Source organism: Diadema setosum, chromosome 3, assembly GCF_964275005.1.
Source record: "Diadema setosum chromosome 3, eeDiaSeto1, whole genome shotgun sequence".
Taxonomy (NCBI): Eukaryota; Metazoa; Echinodermata; class Echinoidea; order Diadematoida; family Diadematidae; genus Diadema; species Diadema setosum.
In genome coordinates this window covers 22,240,037-22,261,055 of record NC_092687.1, presented here as the reverse complement: position 1 = coordinate 22,261,055, position 21,019 = coordinate 22,240,037, and the positions used below count along the sequence as shown (strand labels likewise).

The 21,019-nt window shown below is 38.4% G+C and overlaps 1 protein-coding gene across 2 annotated transcripts in view; it reads left to right on the top strand.

The window, feature by feature from the left end:
• LOC140226556 (epidermal growth factor receptor kinase substrate 8-like) overlaps positions 1 to 16,343 on the top strand; it is an 85,144-nt gene extending 68,801 nt beyond the window's left edge. For both annotated transcript variants that reach the window (XM_072307008.1, XM_072307009.1), the window contains 14 exons: positions 1,612 to 1,823; positions 2,362 to 2,477; positions 4,190 to 4,405; positions 6,484 to 6,707; positions 7,327 to 7,516; positions 8,094 to 8,275; positions 8,993 to 9,152; positions 9,754 to 9,933; positions 10,281 to 10,347; positions 10,931 to 11,011; positions 11,305 to 11,482; positions 11,774 to 11,906; positions 13,998 to 14,133; positions 16,318 to 16,343. In XM_072307008.1, coding sequence (XP_072163109.1) covers positions 1,612 to 1,823; positions 2,362 to 2,477; positions 4,190 to 4,405; positions 6,484 to 6,707; positions 7,327 to 7,516; positions 8,094 to 8,275; positions 8,993 to 9,152; positions 9,754 to 9,933; positions 10,281 to 10,347; positions 10,931 to 11,011; positions 11,305 to 11,482; positions 11,774 to 11,906; positions 13,998 to 14,133; positions 16,318 to 16,343 — 2,101 coding nt within the window. The remainder of the gene's footprint in view (positions 1 to 1,611; positions 1,824 to 2,361; positions 2,478 to 4,189; positions 4,406 to 6,483; positions 6,708 to 7,326; positions 7,517 to 8,093; positions 8,276 to 8,992; positions 9,153 to 9,753; positions 9,934 to 10,280; positions 10,348 to 10,930; positions 11,012 to 11,304; positions 11,483 to 11,773; positions 11,907 to 13,997; positions 14,134 to 16,317) is intronic.
• The last annotated feature ends 4,676 nt before the right edge of the window (positions 16,344 to 21,019 follow it).

The window sequence follows — 21,019 nt, the reverse complement described above, 5'->3', positions numbered from 1 at the left end:
GATAAATGGAAAAGGATTACAGTCTAGTGAAGTGGGACTCAGACTACACAGACTTGGCTCAGCTTAGAAGAGTGACAATGGCTGGTGAAACTATAAAGTGATGATGGCTACTTTAGTGTCTGTTAGAACTTGTGTCTAGGTAACCCTTTCCTTCCAAGATTGGGACATTCACATAGGCTTTGTACAGGACTTGTCAGATCCCAGAGACCACTGATTGAGTGTCTCAGCTGCAGAAGACATGTGAGATAAAGACAAAAAAAATGAAATGTATGTGGATAAGAAGTATTTGATTAGGAGAACATAATGGGAATACCATGTACACCAATAACAACATAATAGCAGGATAAAACTAGTCAAAGGGTGCTAGAAATCATGTGAAGTCATGTCAACAAATATCATTTTGTAACCAAATCTCAAAACTACCATTACATACTAGAGATAGCAACCAGAACACCAGGAACATGAGGCTTGGGATATGCAGAGTGAAGATACTTTGAGATTAACAGCACACATGGATGAAGACATACTATTTAAAACAAAATAAATGAGCACTAGATATTGTGATATTGCTTTACACAAGTTAAAAAAAAAATCATCAGTTGTTTGAGTACTCTGCTTTGGTTTTCCTCTACTCACGAAAGGATATGGTATCCCAGTCCAGAGTGAACACGATAAAATCTACCTTACACTAAAGTGCAGTTAATTTCCTTCATGGGGTGTCATATGTACTACTGACTGTTATGATGCCATCTCCCTAATGCAGGACACCAGCTAGTAGCTTCACACATTTTTATTCCTAAATAGATCACTGATAGATTACTCCTTTCGTGTGACTATGAATGCGTCTTGGTTATTGGAAATCATTGCTCTGAGCTGTAATCAAATAGTCAACAAGGTTATATCAATAATTGTTTTAATGAAGGAATGATAAAGCTTGCGTAAGCAAAATTGACATAATGAGATACTTAGGGAGAAAGAAGCCACAGCTTTTCTTCATTTATGAGAAGTGTACATGTTTAATAGAACAAAAATACATTGTCAACAAACCAAATGATTCAAAGAATCTTTGCAAGAATAAGCACTTTAGACTTAGAGCGTCTTCCCGGATTTTGTTACAGTGGTTGGTTTCCTTGACTGATATTGCCTAAGTGTCTGCTTTTCAATAGGATCCAGCTCCCTGTATAGTAAGACTGGAGGCACCCCTAGAGTATCTTGCCAAGCCTGAACTCACCTGGTTTCGCCCCACTTGGTCCACACTATTCCCCTCATTTTCTTTTTCAGGTTTTCTTCTCACCCTGAGTGTAGTGAAGAGTATGTCACTTTATATCATTTTGTCTTCCTGATTAGAGGTGGGGGAGGGAGCAGACAGTAAAACTGTAGCTAAATAAAAATCAGATTTCTGTAAGTCAGTTCCAAGCCAGTTGCAATATATTCTTTGGGATCTAAAGCAAGTAGAATTCCCGTCATACTGCTTGATATCAGTTCCGACCATTTTGAAGCATTGCTTATTTCATGCAGAAGCTTGTGTGATAACCTTCAGTAGTATGGTTCGGACCTATGTAGGGCATCATGATCTCATCACCTCTCTTTCTTTGTTGTTCTCTTCCCCAGGCCTGAGAGCTATGCTGCCCCACCCCTTTCCCACCCCCATGGTATACAGTCACAGGCACAGGTACACGCAGATGGAGGGCGGGGTGTGTATGACACAGGGGCAGATATGTTCATTCCTCCACCACCAGACGAGCCCGCCCCACCCCCACCCATCGAAGGCAATGTCAAGAACAAGGTAGCTGCCTTCGCAGCAGCAGCAGCAGCAGCTCAAGGTAACTCATTAACCTGCCTAACAAGTCATAGCTTATGCTAACTTATTTTCTATTTTATGTTTGTCATTTAATGGTTTTCCCATGGAGACAGATGTAATGAATGTACCTCCTGTTTATCAGCTTGAGAACACTTATTCTACATGTGCAAGGAGTGCAGGTTTAGGTTTTGGGGAAATTAATTACTTTTCCTGTTCTTCATTCAATAACCTAACAGATTGCTCTATATAGTGGGCATGTGTCTGTTGAAAAAGGGAATACACATCATAGATAATGTCATCTTTGCTAAGTATGCTAGATAAGCAGAATGAGCAAGAATGCATCTCTCTCCAATGTCTGTCATGTCACAGTCCAGTGATGTCCAAATATCACAACACAAAGTCTCTGCTTCATGTATTGCAGCAGGGTACAGTTACAAGAGAAAATTTGCAAATTTAAAAGTTGCCAAAGAGGCAATTAGAGGGTATTCAATGTATTTGTGCCAAGAGAAGCAACCTCTAGAATGACTTGACTATCAGTGGCTTCCTTATTGTCCATACAGCCAATGGAAACAGTATCTCACCTCGGGGGTTCCAGTCTCCGAAGTCAGCCCCAGTCAGATCTTCAGAGTCAGAGGAACCCTTGGAGCTTCTAGCTCTTAGGACAGAAAGAGATGTCGTGAGTATCAACCCTTCTTACTTCACGGAAAGGGAATCATAATGCCTATTCATTGTCACAGCTGTTTGCTATTTACCAATTCGGACCAAATTGTAGAATTATGAAAAAATTGTTTATGAGTACAGAAAATGAATTGTACTTTCAGATGCAATGAATGTACTTCCTGTTCAAGCAAAATTGAATTGTTCCACATTAAATAATAGACCATACTACAGTTCCTATCATTTGCATGTACATACAAGTGTAAGCATCAATTATGTCTGCATATGTTGAAAAAGGTCAAAGCAATATATACAGGTTTTCACCTATGGTTCATAATTACATGTGTACCAATATTTTTTGTCCCCGCCGAACGAGTTCGAGCAGGGGACTATGAAACGGGCTCCGTACGTGTGTGTGTCCGTGTGTCCGTCCGTGCGTCCGTGTGTCCGTGTGTCCGTGTGTCCGTCCGTGCGTCCGTGTGTCCGTGCGTCCGTGTGTGATCAAAATGTTCAAAATGCTACTCCTTCGCCATTTCTAACCCGATTTTGATTCTGTTTGCTTTATATGATAGCACTACATAGGAGCTTTGAAACTTCTATACAGAATTTCAGTTGTGACCTTTGACCTTGACCTTTGACCTATATTGTACATTTTGCTTCAAAATGCTACTCCTTCGCCATTTGTAACCCGATTTCGATTCCGTTTGCTTTATATGATGGCACTAGGTGAGGGCTTCAAAACTTCTACACAGAATTTTGACCTTTGACTTCTTTGACCTTTGACCTTGATTTTTGACCTATATTGTACTTTTTTGCTACAAAATGCTACTCCTTCGCCATTTGTAACCCGATTTCAATTCCGTTTGCTTCATGTGATGGCACTAGGTGAGGGCTTCAAAACTTCTACACGGAATTTTGACCTTTCACTTCTTTGACCTTTGACCTTGATTTTTTACCTATATTGTACTTTTTTGCTACCAAATGCTACTCCTTCGCCATTTGTAACCCGATTTCGATTCCGTTTGCTTTAAGTGATGGCACTAGGTGAGGGCTTCAAAACTTCTACACAGAATTTTGACCTTTGACTTCTTTGACCTTTGACCTTGATTTTTGACCTGTATTGTACATTTTGCTACCAAATGCTACTCCTTCGCCATTTCTAACCCGATTTCGATTCCGTTTGCTTTATGTGATGGCACTAGGTGAGGGCTTCAAAACTTCTACACAGAATTTTGACCTTTGACTTCTTTGACCTTTGACCTTGATTTTTTTACCTATATTGTACATTGGCTACAAAATGCTACTCCTTCGTCATTTCTAACCCGATTTCGATTCCGTTTGCTTTATGTGATGGCACTAGGTGAGGGCTTCAAAACTTCTACATAGAATTTTGACCCTTGACTTCTTTCACCTTTGACCTTGATCTTTTTACCTATATTGTACATTTTGCTACTAAATGCTACTTCCGGCGGGGACATATTTTACGCACCGCGTAATTTCTACTTTTCCTTGTTTCATGTAGATTTCATGGCATTGAAAATATTTTGTACAACACATTAAAAGAGATGCTATTTCATTGCCCAATTAAAAAAAAAAGTAAATAAATAAATGTATGAATGAATGAATAGATAGCTAGATTAATAAATACATGAATAAATCAAACGAGGTAAATAAGTACATAAATAAATCTAACAAGATAAATAAAGATTTCTACACCCTCGGAATTCCCAGGAAATCCTCAACCACTGCTTTGACGACATTGAGGCCTTCATTGGCAGACTGCAGAAAGCAGCAGAGGCCTACACAGAGCTAACACGCAGACGACAGACGAGGAAGGGAAGAAGGCGGGAACATGGTGACGGACTTCTTTTGGCAAGATCACGACCACCCACAGATGGGGAATACATTGAGTGCTTCCAGAAATTCAAATACTGCTTTAACCTCTTGGTGAGTTGGATGCATTCATCTTGTAGACTGACATTGTCATCATATTAACAGGAGATTGACGCTGAACAGATTACTTTTTCTCTTCTTTATTGTATTGTTTTGACATTAAACATTAGTGTACGCACATTGGGAGAAAAAAAAAGTAATATACTGTATACGCCATATATTTGGCAAGTCTAAATTTTCGCAAAATCAGGAATTTTCAGAGTGGTTAAATTCGCGATCGTGGAGTCCTGTACTGAATGGAGAAGAGTACACGCATAAGTCACATTCACATCGGGATCAGAGCCAATATTTTCGTGTCTTTAATTTCGCGAATAGCAACTGAAAATAAAAACCTTGCGAAATATTCGACGTATATACTACTTCAATAGTCACACAGTGTGTTGTGTCTCCTGTACTGAAAGCTTTTGTTCTAGGATTTTGCAGTGACAATGTTTAGCAATTTGAGGCTTTCTTGGTTATTTTTCCTATCAAACTTATGCATGAAGATCATTTTTACCACATTAAACTGGCATCACCAGAAACACCAGTATGAAGCGCCATATAAATGCAATTATTATTGTTATTATTATTATTATCAAATATTTAAATTCTCTTTCCAGTCCAAAGATATTTTTTCTTTCAGTGATAGAAGTCACATACTGTGTGTGGATGAAAACAGGATATTTATTCAAACCTGTTTTCATCATATATATTTCTTTTTTTATGCCTCCGCCACGAAGTGGTGCCGGAGGCATTATGTTTTCGGGTTGTCCGTCCGTCCTTCCGTCCGTCCGTCCGTCCGTAATGAATTTTGTGGACAGGGTAACTACCAAAACCTTTTGAGGTATCCTAATGAAACTTGGCATGTATGTGTATTAGGGGGTGAAGTTGTGCCTATCAACTTTTGGGTGCTCATGCTCAAGGTCAAAGGTGAAAAGGTCAAGGTCAAATGCTTAAAATTTTACTATTTCCCCCATATCTATGCCATGCCTGAAGATATTTTCTTGAAACTTAGTGTATACATGTATTACTCAATCAAGATTCTCTGGTGAAAGTTTGGGATCATGCAGTCAAAGGTCAAAAGTCAAAAGGTCAAGTAAAAAATGTGAAATTTAACTTTTTTCTCCGTATCTTGGAAATAGTTGAAGGTATCTTCATGGAACATAGTATATATGCATGTACTGACTGGCAGTGATTAGCTAGGGAATTGGGGGTTCATGGGGTCAAAGGTCAGGGGTCAAAGGTCAAGGGCAACACTTCAAAATTTTACTATTTCCCTCATATTTGTGCAATGCCAGCAGGATTTTTTTTTTTTTTTAACTTGGTGTATGCATTTTTAACCTGATAGTGATTCTCTAGAAAGTTTTGTTTTTGTTTTTGTTTTTTGTTTTTGCCAAAAAGGTCAAAAGGTCAAAGATCAAGTGAAAGTGCTGAACTTACTTCTTCCTCCATATCTCGGAAGTGGCTCAAGTTATCATGAAACTTAGTACATATTTATGCATGTTCTGCCTGACAGTAATTCTCTTATGAGTTTTAGGGTCAATGGCCACATGAAAATGGTAGCAATTTACTATTCAATACAGAAATTGCATTTTTTCTCCATACCTTGAAACTTACTCATGGCATAAACTTATGAAAGGGTCAAAGTCAAGTTAAAGTCCTTCAATCCCCAAATACGTGCTCTCCTATTCGTCCAATAAACCCTATGTAGGAAGATGAACATTCAACACTTTTGTGACAAACATGTCATTTTGATATTTTGCCAGTTTTGTGAAAATGTAATCACACATTGTCCACATGTACTATAGACCTATTAGGAGAATCATGCATTATGGCGGAGGCATACCAGTCGCCATAGCGACATTTCTAGTTTCTGGTATGACATGCTGGTAATAGACAACCAGCATGTGTCAAAATGTAGAATGTACATTTCCCGGACAAACTATCCACAAAGCAGAATACTGTTGATACACAGTGATACTGTGTTATCACTGTGGGGGAAAAAAGTTAGTTGTGTACATGCTGTAATGTGATCGGTAGTAACTATACTGGAGTTGATCAGACATGATGAAACTCTCTCTTCTCCCCACCAGGCCAAGCTGAAAGCCCACATCCATGACCCCAACGCCCCAGAGCTGGTGCACTTCCTCTTTGTGCCCCTCAAACTGATCATCCAGAGCTGTCAGGGACCAGAGCTGGCAGCCAGTGTGGTCTCACCCCTGCTGACTCCCCAGGCTGTAGATCTCCTTCAGAACTGCCTGACATCACGAGAGCATGAGGTTTGGATGTCCCTAGGGAGGGCCTGGACGCTGCCAGGGTAGGTCATTTTCTCCTGCTCTCTTCTCTCTTTCTTCTCTGTAAGGTTCTTTGTTTTCTTTGTATGTTGTAATTACCTGTTACCAAGTTACGTCTACTCTACTTCAAAAGAATGTAGAAATATTTCATTCACTGACTCAGAACAATTCACAGGTGAAAATATAGGATTACTCCAATGTGGTTCCCTAGCTACAGTTTGTTTGTTATTTTGTGCAGTTCAAGGCAATATTCCCTGTAAAATGTTCTCTATTGTTCTTGAAAAACAATATATATTCAAAGTTGGAAACATGATGTCAACACCTTGCACAATCTCCAATGTCTTAATTACCATGTTGAGGTTTCTTTACATGGTTTCATTCAGGCACAGTTTATTTTCAGAAATTAATATCCAACCATTTGAGCTCCTGAAGCAAAACTGAAGTTGACAAGCTTATGAGTGACAGTAATTTTAGTGGAGTGTACACGTCTGTACAAACTTTACCTCCTTTTACTGATGTGATTAGGTAGTGGGTAATTTTAAGGAAGAAGTTACAAGCTTCATGTCAAAGAGTTAATACACACAACTCCACACAAGAATACATGGCTGATTTTATGTTTTCTTAACACCACTGCCTTCTCAGGACGGAATGGCCCAAGGACCGACCTGTGTCCCGCTATGTCCCACGTTTCCGTGATGGCTGGACTCCCCGACCTATCCCAGAATCCCAGGGCAACTCGGAGCTGCAGGCCTCAATACTGATCAACAATGCATCCATGGCTGCCAGTGCAGCAGCCGTGGCCAGGGAGTCTCCACGCAGGATGTCAGACAGGGTAGGTCTGAGGGGTCTTTTTTTGTGAGTCTCTCCTCACAATGAACCACAAGCCCCACATACTGTAAAAGTGGAAATTTTGGCGCGACTAATTTTTCGTGTTCAGCCAGGTAAGAAGAATTTCTCTAGTTTTTATTTCTGCGGAATCAAGACATCAATTACTGGAACATATGGCAAGCAAAAATATTAGTGTTCTTTTATTTTCACGCTAGTTTTTGGTTGCACAAAATGCACAAAAATTTAAACACCGCGAAAATTTCCACTTTTACAGTTCTGCTTCCTGTGTTTTCTTTGTCATACAGGGGGAACTAACATTCAGGTACATTGTATTTCTTTTCCTCTCCAACAGACACATTAATGAATTAATTATGACGACCTTCATTTTCAATTGTCGTTAGATGTCTCAATGAGAAAGGAAAGACTCTTTGTCCTTAAAACTCATTTTAGAGGTTTTCTTATACATTTTTATTGTGTCTTTTTGATCTTTTTTGAATTGCAAATTTAATAACAAGATTGCATTGTGTACAGAATTTCAGTCAATCCTTCAGTTTGACTGAGCGTCTTCCTATCATCAACAGAGCCTAGAGCAAACCGATGGCCCTGGTCCCAGCAGTAGCCACCAGAGACAGCTGTCCAACAGCAGTGAGCCCATTGGTCACTCTACTGGTCCGGCTTTCCACACCAATGGTCCAACATCCCATGCCAATGGCAACAGTTACCACCAGAGGCAGGCATCTGACCCTGTGACACACAGTCCAAGGTACAGCTTGGTCAGAGTCATGGGGTGAAGGGGGGGGGGGGGGGGGGTAGTCAACCAAGCTAGCTGAGAGTCATAGAGTGAGGATGGCTAGTCAACCAAGCTAGCTGAGAGTCATAGAGTGAGGATGGCTAGTCAACCAAGCTAGCTGAGAGTCATAGAGTGAGGATGGCTAGTCAACCAAGCTAGCTGAGAGTCATAGAGTGAGGATGGCTAGTCAACCAAGCTAGCTGAGAGTCATAGAGTGAGGATGGCTAGTCAACCAAGCTAGCTGAGAGTCATAGAGTGAGGATGGCTAGTCAACCAAGCTAGCTGAGAGTCATAGAGTGAGGATGGCTAGTCAATCAAGCTAGCTGAGAGTCATAGAGTGAGGATGGCTAGTCAAACAAGCTAGCTGCAAGAGGGAATTAAACCTGTCTACAACTTATGCACTAGAGTGGTTCATTTGGATGTCATATCAAAGAGTCATATTTTAGCATTTCAAGAGTTTTAAGGGGTTAAAAAGGGAACTGCACCTTAAAAAGACGATCTGATTGACCAGGTATTTTGATTTTGTCAACAGTAATCGTGTCTGCATTATTGCATGCACAATAATGTCCTCAGTTTATTTGATGTGCATTTCTCATTCAAGAGGTTTGGTCTGCATCTATTAGGAGCCAGATGGTAGACATGTGCATTTGTAGAGTTAGTGTCATTTTTTTTTTGTCACACTCCTTGCAGACCATCCAGCCTTCCCAGCCCCACACCTCCTCAGCCTTTGCCAAAGCCTGCTGTCAGCGCAGTGGCTGCTAAGCCTGGCCGCAGAATGGCCATCGCCATCTTTGATTTTGTAGCTCGTAACTCAAAGGAGCTGACAATCATGGCTGATGAGCAGCTTGAGGTAAGATGTTTCAAGTTTGAAGGGGCGCAAGGGTTGTATATCACAATATCTTCATTTTAGCTGTGATGTGAATGTTTCCAATAGTGAAATTTGTTCATTAGTTTACCTGTATATGTACACATTTAGTACATCATGTATATCATGTGCAATGACTTTTAAGGGCCAAGTATGAAGAAGCAGTGGTACAATGATAAAGCCTTTGTTGGCTTTTATATGTGTGAACAGAAAATCAATCTAAGGTAAATTCTGAAGGAGGCAGAAACCTATGTCACTCATTGTAGCCAAGGGATCAGTGTACAGATATGTCAGTTTCTCATGATACTGGCAGTGGTTGCCCTGAAGTGCCACACTGTGATACACATTCAGGAGTGCCAAGCTCTCTCAAGCTCAGTAAATCTTAGTCTTCTCTTTGGCAACCCTTCCATGTGGAAGATCCTTTTTTATGAACTTTTCTATCATCCTCAGTGCATGTAAAAAGTCATGTAAACCTCTTTCTGTCAGAGAGTTCAGTTTGTCTCCAGAGGTCATTATTTCTTCAACCATTTTTAAGATAGTAATTAGAGTATGTAGACTCAAGTTCCTTTTGCTGTTTCTTTCACAGATTCTGAATGATCAACGAAAGTGGTGGGAAGTGCGGAACACGTCTGGCCAGTCTGGATACGTCCCATCCACACTCCTGAAAGTGATGACTCCATCCCCAAACACCAACACCAACTCAAACCATGTCCCAGAACCTCCCTCTAACCCGCCACCTCCTGCCCCACCCATGGCTCCCTTCAATGTGAGTTAACAACCCTAGCTCTTACTAACCGACATGATCCATGTTTGCCTTTTTCTCCATATGGATACTTCACCTAACTCATTTTTATTAGGTTACACTTAACTTATCTAGAGCCCTTAAATTTGCACTTGTTTCTTTGTATAAAAAGGTATATTGATTAAATGTAGATAAGATAATGCAGCTTGTGTAATTTCAGCCCTAATTTTACTGCAAGTGTGGCTCTGTCCTAGTTGATCACAAAAGGAAGAATATATTACCTCAAATGATGTGAAATATAAATTGTCTTCAATATATCTTATCCTGTGGATGGCAGTGTGTGAGTTGTCTGTCTATCTTCCTATCTACAGGCGGCTCCACCTCCCCCTCCTCCTCCTCCTCCTGCAGACAATTTCAGGAGGCCTAACTCAACTCATGGTAAGTTTTGCCCCTCAGAACATTTGGCATCAATAGCTTCTCTACAACGGTTTGTTGGGAAGCTTGTTCCCTTTCCAGTCTTTTCAGAAAGGCTTTACTGTGGTGTGGCAGGCCAAGACCCATTTCCACATCCACCATCTTGGGATTCATTTTTCTGGATGACTGCTTACCCCTTTCAAAAGAGAACCCTCAACATACATGTGTAATGCATTTTATTTATAGTGCCATTTATCTGATTGCACAAACAAATGAGGTCAAATTATAGTACTTCAAAGTGATGGAGAGAAGAAGAGATCATTGACCATTTAATTTCTGTAAAATAATGCATGATGGAGGATTAGGAGTACTGACCATGGCCAGATGGTTACATGGATATGTGGAACATGATATGTGACTCACATTATGCTATACAAATAGTCTTTACTTTTTTCATATGAGTTACAATTTATAGTGAATAGTTGAGTAACAGCAAATTGCAAAGATTCTTTCGCAGAAAAAACAAAATGTGTTGGTTGTGTAGAATTAAACGTTAATCTTATTCATTGATGTATTTGTTATTCTACAAATGCCATTGCTCATGTAGGCCAGAATGGGATGGACTTTGCAGCCCAACTCCAGCACACACTGAAGAACAAGCAGCTAAAGACACCTGTCTTTGATAAGGGTGAGACTGTCATCTCATTCACTCCTCTCTTTGACTTCATTCTTGTTGTAATTTACTTGCTGACATATATCTGGCAAGTACCTCCATGGCTGTGTCTACTTCTTTTAATTTTGTCATATGTAAATATTAGTTTCTCTGTCTGCATATGTACAAACCTTTAATAGTGAATGCTAGTATTCCATCAGACATTGGTGAACATATTGTCTTTGGTAGCACAGCATGCCATTATGAAAGTATGTGTCTATATGAATCTTATTTAATGAAGAAACATCAATTCAAATATTTCCCCGAAGGTCCATCTACCAACAAACACGATGATCTCCATGAAGAGTTAATGAGGCGTGTGAGTACTGGAGTCCCCAAAAGGAATTACCGCGTTCCACGTCGCAGCATCAGTGATGTCAACCTGACCTATGACTCTGGGCGAGAGGACGTCATGAAGTGGCTGGAGTCAAAAGGTTTCTCTCCACTGTAAGTCACTTTTTCTCTCATCATGTTATCACATCATTGACTACATTCTACAGTTGTGTTCTATATTTGTCGTGGCTTGCATTTACAAAGATTATATAATAGTATGGGTCGGCTTTCTCTTTCTGTGTTGGGCCACTCCATCTGTTTGATTGGAATCATATTATTGATAGTGAAACAAGAGGACAGTCAGTCCATTTTGTAGATGATGAGATCACCAAGAAAATTATCTAAAAGTAAGGTAATTCCGTTTGTTATCTATTGTTTGACCTTTGACCTTCCTATCCATCCCAGAACCATCCACAGTCTGGGCATCCTAAATGGGGCCCAGCTGTTCAGTCTGACTAAAGAGGAGATCCAACAGGTGTGTCATGACGACGGCTCCAGGGTCTACTCTCAGCTCATGATACAGAAGGCTGCTCTACAGGTAACCAAAGAAACCAGGCTCTAAGAATTGTCACTGTACAATCCTATGACAGGACAACAAGATCTAAACATGTAGTGTTTATTGAGGAACAAAATCAGTGTTTATTGCCTTCTCCCTTTCCCTGCATGAAAAGAGTTCAAATATTTTCCATGGCTTCTGAGGTAGATTTTGAGGATTTTGAAAATATTTGTAAATCTTCTGAGGTTTCATAGATCAAACATATGTCACACCAGGTTTCTGGAAGCTATGGGTGAAGGAAGTCAATGATTTAAAGGGGTCATTGGGCAGGGAGTCCATTATTGGAGTCATTTGGTTAAGGGAGTTGATCAACAAGATACATGTATGTTCTGGATGTGATGTTACTTAAATATGGAAGACCAGCTACAACTGATAATACAAATATGTGGGGGGGGGGGGGGGGGGGTTAATGAGAGAGAAAAAATAGTACTTATAATGTGTTCCTAAGCAGATGTAGTAATGAAGGAGGTAATGAAGATAAAGTTCAGAGATGGGTGGGGATGCAACATTATCAATTTGATGTGTAATGTTTCATATATGTACAGTCATGCACTGTGAAGAAAATATTTGTAAACTGTATATCCATCAATTGCATGAGTATGCACATACTGACTTCACACCTATATACATGTATATCCAAGGGACACATGATATATTTATTCACACAGATCAACTTATTTAATTCAGACATATGCAAATTATTTGCCTTTCTATTTATTGTGCATAACCATGATAACTCACATGTGTAGACTAAATGTATGTGGTGATGGTGTTCATTGGTTTCTGATTAATGTACTGACATTGTCACTACATAATAGGTTATTATTTATTGAGTGCTGTATATACCGTCAATGCAATATTTTGAATCTATCAAGTATTCGATAAACTGCTTTCATTATGGTGTCATATTTCTTCCTTTCAAATATCATTATGAGAAGGAAGAAAAGATAAGCAAAGAAGAGCAACCATACAAAAGAAAAGAAAAAATGACAATAATAATATTAATTGATAAGTGTTGTGTATCAATCTACTTTGTTACACATCATCATATGAGCAACTACCCCAAATATAAACACATGTATACCACAGTGTACAAAATTAAGTGACAGTACTCTAGATGAACAGTTTGCAAATTGTTGTCTACACAAACAAAAAACATGATATTGATTTGTTATGGTATTCATTTTATATGAAACGAATAAAATCAAATGACATCAATTTTAACTGACTCTACTTTAATTACTGATTCACAATGATATAGGAATTTACCATAGACACAGACAAATAACGAAATACAGAATTGTAACTGTATTGTCATTATGCAATATTTCTTGGAGAATTAGTACAAATCACTTTTACAGCAAGTGTACTTGGCTTGGAGGATTCACTGATCAACACTAAAACATATTTGTAAAAATCTCATCTTAATTGATTCCTAAGTCAGGGCTCGACACTAACTGTGGCCCGGTGGCCCAGGGCCACCAAAAATGCATGTCAGACCACAAAAATTTCATAAATGAAGAATTTGGTGGCCTGATTGGGCCACCAAAAATAAAAGTTAGTGTGGAGCCTTACCTAAGTGCAGATGTTGAGATGTGGTAAGCTTTTGATTTAAGGGAGAGTTCTTATCCTATGATTTCAAGTCCCAGTAGCAAGACACTACATGGAGTGGTCATACCCTACCACACTAACTGTCAATACTAGTCTACAGCACAACTACCATACACCTGCACGCCAACTAATAGAGCAAAGTTGATGTACCCGCATGTCATGTTTGTATCATGTGTACGTAAATTGCAGACTGATGAGCAATATCTTCGCATACCTGGTATACGTTTTGATGTAGCCCGCTTACAAACTATCCTCAAGTTGCCAATATTCTAAAGTGTCAGAGGCAAAAACTGCATCAAATATTGTCCACTTTTTAAATTGGGACTTTTGGTCTAGACGCAACATAGTCTTTACCAGACTTCTTTCCATAAAGAAGCAATGGACAAAAGATGTAATGAAGATGATTTAAATTTTTTTTTACTTTTTTGTCTTTGGTCGGACCTCTTTGTCCTGTTCCTGTAGGAGTCACAAAATGGACCTACAGAACTTCAGGCTATCATGCAACAGAGGAAGGAGAGATCAGGGGCTGACACCAACTCCAACTTGCCCCCGCCGGAATTCGACCCTCTCTCCCCACCCGTCTTTGACTCACCCACAGGTAGACATTACTAACCCCTGTCAAGATACCCCCCCCCCCCACCCTGTCCAACAGTCAGCTCAAGACCACTGTCTTTGTCATTGCATGCTTGAAGATTGAAGAGTGAAATAACACAGAGTGATAACAGCAGTCTGAAGTCAGTGACAGTGGGTTGCTAGGGGTGATGAGTACCAGTGACAAGAATTGGTTTCTGCCTAGTTCTCATAAAATGTGTTCTCACCAGTCACTGCAACAATCAAGTTCTCTCTCTTAATATTTGGTCAACACGCTTTCTCTGTCCATTTTGTTGAATATGTCCTTTGAGCATTTGTGTAGTTGTAATTGCATTCCTGGGATGAGACTCTCTTTAGCTAAGGAACAGATTCATTGTTTTTAGAAATTTGATGGCCATGATTAATTACATTTCTGCAGAGTTGCATAGATAGACACAAAACAGACTCATATTGCATTTTTTCTTTTACTTCACTTAAAGAGCACTATCATTGGGCACACAGTTTTTCAGGCGTAGTTATGACTTTCAAGTAATTTTCAAAGTCATAGCGAAGTATGGAATTAACCTGGTTATATCTCATGCCATGAAACTCACCATATGCCCGTATTTTTATACCATGTTTCGAAACAGTCACTTGTTTTATGCACCATCGAGTCATGTAAACCTCCGTGGCGTGTTTCTGACCCCTGCATGATCATGTCCAGATAGCTTCTTTTTTTTGCAATTTTTGCTGTTCAAAAATGGGTGTTGTTGAAGGTATAGTTATGTTTGTCACAAAGCCTGGCTAAAAATATTTTGCATTAAGTGCATACCCTGGACTTTTGTTTGTTATTCACTAGATTTGAGTAAAGATGGGTTGGCCTCCTGATGTGTGTATACAGTTGTGCTTTAATTGAGCCTAACAGAAGAATCACTTAAGAGTCATTTCTTTTCCCAAATCACTCACCTCCAATCAGTCAATACCCGGTCTTCTCCAGTAGTTTAATGTCATCTGCTTGCATGAACTTCAATACAAACCTGCAGAATGTACAGCTAAAGGCTGGTACATTGTACAGTGCACTCCCGTTATAACGAAATGCTCGGGACCGGCAGTTTTCTTTCGTTATAACGAAATTTCGTTATAACCGAACAAATACAATATATAACGAAAACAAGAAAACCACATATATTCTGTTTGCTGAATACTTATCATACACTGGAAAGCTATGTGAAATGTAATGGGATAATTATTGTATCACAATAATAAACGCAAGTTCCCCTCAGAAACTGTGCGTGACACAAAGAGCAAACACACAGTGGTGTGAAGCGTTCACCCATGCAGAGAAGCTATAAATGCTTGTTCCGCTACGAATTTTCGAAAGCAATTCGCATTTCGTTATAACGGAGCACATTTCTTTTGTTTTTCTTTGTCTGTGGCGCTCGGAAAAGACTTCGTTATAACGGAAATTTCGCTATAACCGTGTTCGTTATAAGCGAATTTTTTACCATAGACTTTAATGGTGATGATTTTGGGACCAGAAGATTTACTTCGTTATAACGAAATTTCGTTATAACCGTGTTCGTTATAACGGGAGTGCACTGTACTTCTAAATGACTATGTGTCTAACCATTTCTAATGATTGGCCAGACTCACCCCAGTGTGACATAATGCAAAAGATTTAATTTCACTTACTTGTTTTTCTCCTTTGAAAAATGTTAATTTTACTGAATCACAAACTTAATGGAAAGGGCAGATGTCACATGTAAATGCATTATGAGAAAGACAATTTTGTCTTTGTGATCGACACTAAAGTCAAAGAATTTGAATGAGAATGAACTACACCCATGAGTGAAAAGTGGTGCCTTCAACTGTGCTGCTTTTTCTGCATTTTCATTTGCCATATTTGGCTTCTACATTTGTAGATGTTCATGTGCTTTAGCTTGTTTCATCCATGCTTGATTTTATTAATATTTTGCAAGCATTCACCACAACTATAAGATTGAGAGTGAAATTAACAAAAATGAATTATTACTCACTAACACCCTCTTCTGCTCACAACTGCACATAATAGACCTTTCCTTCTAATGCTTTGAATAGCAAGTGAGTTTGCAGTAAGAAGTAAAGTAATTGTAATTGTGCTGTTATATTGTAATCGTATATAAACTGTCATAACTGCAATATATTTTATCCTGGCTTCTGTCTGTCACCACAGAGATGGCCCCGTACCATGTATGGTGATGAGGAATTTGACTACCAGTCTCGAGGCTTCTAGCTTGCTTTCCTCTCATGGCTCCTTTCATCTCCTTGCTCAAATTCCATCATACTTCCTGCCATAGAACCCACTTTCCTTCATGCAGTGGACTCTAAAAAAGGGGGGAAAAAAACTTGTGATAAACACTTTGCTCTTGGGGAAGGGTTTCCCTAAGCTACTGGAGGAGTGCAAAGCGGTTGTGGAACATGGAAATAATTTAAACCTTTCCCAAATATTTATTTGTCTCATCTACAAACTTTGTAATCATCATGATAGACTACTATTCCCTCATTCAAAGGAGATGACATTCAGTAAGATAGAGGGTGATGATGACATCCATCTAAACCCATGGAATGCAAATACTGATAATGTCCCAGACCCATGGGATTAAAGAAATTGTTTGACACATGATTCCTACAGTATGTGGGCCATTATATCCTGCTGCTTTATTCATTCTCTGTGCCTGCTGACATACACTGACCATTGCTTGTATCTTGGATCAATTCTTGCTGACATACACTGACCATTGCTTGTATCCTGGATCAATTCTTGCTGCCATACACTGACCATTGCTTGTATCCTGGATCAATTCTTGCTGCCATACACTGACCATTGCTTGTATCCTGGCCCATCATGTACTTCTCTTACCTCCTCCTCCCCCCTTCCTCTCAGCGTCAGTCATGCAGTCATTCCCAGATGGTCACTTAAGCCTTTTTTTCTTCTTCATTTTGGAAAAGTGCTCTAGAGTTCAGCAGAATTTAGCTGTGTCAAATGTATATTTTTTAACTGGTCTAAATAAATGAGAAGCAAAGCCTCTGTCATGAATACATATACATAAGATGTAGAGAAGACCAGTCGATTATCATGGTACCAAAATTTATGAGAAAATGTATGGTTAGATGATTATGAATGATATTTTGAGAAGTCAATCTATTGATACAATTCAGGGTCATTGATGAACCTGCTGCCTGGTATGTTGATTTGTTTTCACTACATACTTCACTTTTGTTATGATTGCTTTGAAAACTTTGCAATGGACTTGATGATTTGAGAAAAAGAAGTATGATATCTAAACAAAGTGATAAATTAAACTCTGGTCAGTTGAATGCCAATTAGCTGTCCACTGTTTAGGAATCCTGTGGATATAGCTTCCTATAAAATAACTTGGACTGTCAATGCAGTAGTCACGGTGCTGAGAGGAAAATAGACAGATAGGAAATCAAAGAGAAAGAGTTGTGAGAACTCTAAAAATCACCCACAGATTTTGATTTTTGTTTTCGTAGTATGTTTGTACATGTACAGTCACCAGTAGTTTATTATTATGTATGATTCACATATTACACTCTATGTATGCTATGTATTTCTGAAAAACTATGTATTATGTGTAATGTGTATTGTTGTCAAATGTACCTCAACACCAAAACAAAAAATGCTAGTGAGCTACCAATGTACAATGGATGTGGTGTGACTATCTTGAAAAGTTATTTTTACAGCTGTCTTTGATGAGTTTGTTAGCAGTATTGACAAGATATGGCAGATACCACTGCTAATTTCAAATGTATTTTATGAGGAATGTATGCTAAAGGTATTGCCTGAGGTAGGGCAGTTTTGTCTGTCAGTTTGTTATTCTGTGGACTGATGTGGCCTTTGTTCCTTTTTAAATCCCTTGTGGCTCAGCCCACCAAGTGGCAGTGTGTAACAGTATATAAGAAATATGACATACCTGTAGTGCCTTCTGAAAGTTTGTGCACTCTTTGGTCACAAAATTTAGTATTCATTAAAAATTATATATTTGAGAAAAGAAACAGCATCATACAACGTAATCTGTAAAAAAAATACAAGTAGTGCTGATGATTATAGAATGACATCCCAGAGAGAAACAAAAGTATATTTACATATTCTATGATAAGAAACTGTGTATTCAGGATAGTATTCAATCACCTTTCTCAAGTTTATCAAGTAAACAGTATATTTTTGTTGTATAAATATCCAGTATACACATATGTATAGATATCTGATGATTTGACACATTCATGAATAAAAATGTTATATACAAATTATACTGAAGGACAGGCTTATGTAGTAAAACCCTGCCACAAAAGTAGATGTTCACTGTGCCTAAGACTAAGTGAAGATACATCATTTGTTCGTTGCTCAGTGTTGTACGAATTTCTCATTATATGAACATCACCCTGACTTCATAGTCATGATCAAAACAAACTCTTAAACAATGACAAGCACAAAATGTTGTCATTATATAACACAAACAAAATGTAATCCTCTTTGGGGTGAAAGTTGATTTCTAGTACTAGTGATATATGTTCAGAAGAAAAGCTATGATGTATATTATGTATAGCAGGTCTTTGCAATGAAGTTGTTACATCTGCCCATGTGATTGTTGTAAATATGAAAACTCTCATTATTTAATCTACAAATGTGAAACCTGTTTTTCCCATTAATATACACACATGAATGTATGTTTAGCATGAAAGGTATATATTCAGCGTGTTTTGTATAATTTGGGCTATATATCAAGAGTACTCCACACCATGATAGAATGTTGGCTTATATATATTATATATATTATATATTGTATAACTATCTTTTTTATTTAAAGCATTCTTATGGAAGTAGTCAAATATATGCATTCAACCTGGAAAAAATCTTGTGTCATTCAGTGGTGTGAGAAAATGCATTTATGTGTAACATTTTGTGATAGTTATTCACAGAGATTTGGGCTTACAAACAAGTTTCTGAGAGTAACATATGAAGGGTCACTGGCTTACTCAACAGTTTGTCAAGCTGGGACCAATCCAGAAAGTGATCAAGTCAACAAAAAAGGCATTCACTCAAAGGAACATCAACACAGACCTTCCCGTAGTTTCCCAACATATATAGCATGCTTGTCATCTACTGTTTCACTTCCACACCTTCATAATAATTGAGTGTTTGGATTTGGCAAGATGATAAGTGTTGATCTTCAAGGAAAATTGAGATAATTTCTGTAGTACTAGTAACCAACCCTGATAGCCTGAGTCTTATCTGAACACTTTTTGCTCTCACTAGGCTTCCAGCATTTCTACATAAGCTATCTTGTCTATTATAAACTAGGGTTACTGTCTTGGTCTAAAAAGAATGTAGATTGTATATACAACTCTGGCCATTTCAGACAAATCCTTTTGATGGTAATTTCCATTCATGAAATTGATTCAACTAAATTTATGGTCGTCTCATATATATTAATGCTTGTTTACATGATGTTATTTGGAATTACCATATATAATTAATGATGATGACTATAAATCCTTTCATTTAAAATGTATCTCAAAAACAATTAATAAGTATTAGATAAAAACAGAAATAACTATTACAAGTTTAATTGAGAAGAAAGCTGTCTCATGACTTAAGAGGAAAGAGGCAAAACAAATGCCACAGAAGAGCAAGCAGATGTAACAGATGCCGATTCTGCTATGTGAAATGTAAATGACAATCAACATAATGAATTAACTTTTTGTAATGAAGTTATTTTTTCAGTGAAGAAACCATTCTTATAAGGTGTCATAATCTCTCATATTGGTGTGATTCAGAAAATACATGCTCAGGAAATAGATATGTACATGCATAAAAACAACAACAGAGATATGTATTTGAATTCAATTGACTTTTGACAACTGAGCTGCTTTGCAGCAAGCATCATCATAGGAGAAAGAAGCTAGCTGTTGCGCAAACCTACAATACAACTCATTCTATGTGAATGTACTTAATGTTTTTAGTTTCATTGTCCCAAAAGTCAGTTTTGAGCATATGTCACACCATTTGCCCTATTTTTGTTTTTGACGCCCAGTTTAATGGAACCAGCACACAATTCTGTATTTTACATCTGCCTTTGTAATGTTGGCATTGTATGATATCAGTCACTGTCCCAGCAAGTTGTCATGTCTTAAACTTTAAAGAGATTGTTACCTTTCATAGAGAACTTTTGTACATAATATGAGTGCTAGAGTATTTTAGTTAAAGCAATCTATGTGAAAGCAACTAAAGCTGAATAAAATTTCAGGTGGAATATCTAAACATCCTTTCCACTGCAGATTAAAAATACACTGTATTCCTTTACTAACATCTTAAAAAGTGTATGGCTCCTAGAAAACTAGCAGTATAGAGTGTGACATGCTAATGCATGTCTTACTAAAAACATGTACATTGAGTAGCAATTCTTCTGGCTGCAGCAATGCATTTATAATAGATCATGTCATAAGGACTGAGGGCACATAAAGCAAAGGCTTGTTTCATATAAAATACCTTGTTTTTAGTCCAAAATCTTTATATATGTCTTGAAGCAATGGATCATGATACAGTCAGACCTGCCTTAGCGGCCACCTGTCTACAGCGGCCACTGAAAAATCCCCCCCGAGAGAAAAGCCCTGTTAAAGACCCTGTGTATAGCGGCCACCTGTCTAACGCGGCCAGCGGCCACAAATTTTGTTTCCCGCGGTAATTCAGCGTGTTTTTCTGATTTGTGGCCGTGTCAGTCATTCATGGGCAACGTTCAGTGATCGCCACTGCTGCATTCATCACTCATTCAGTCATAATGATGCACTAGTATTAAAGCTTTCTTCACGACCGTACACATGCTACTGTGCAACAATTTCATAAACACCGGCAT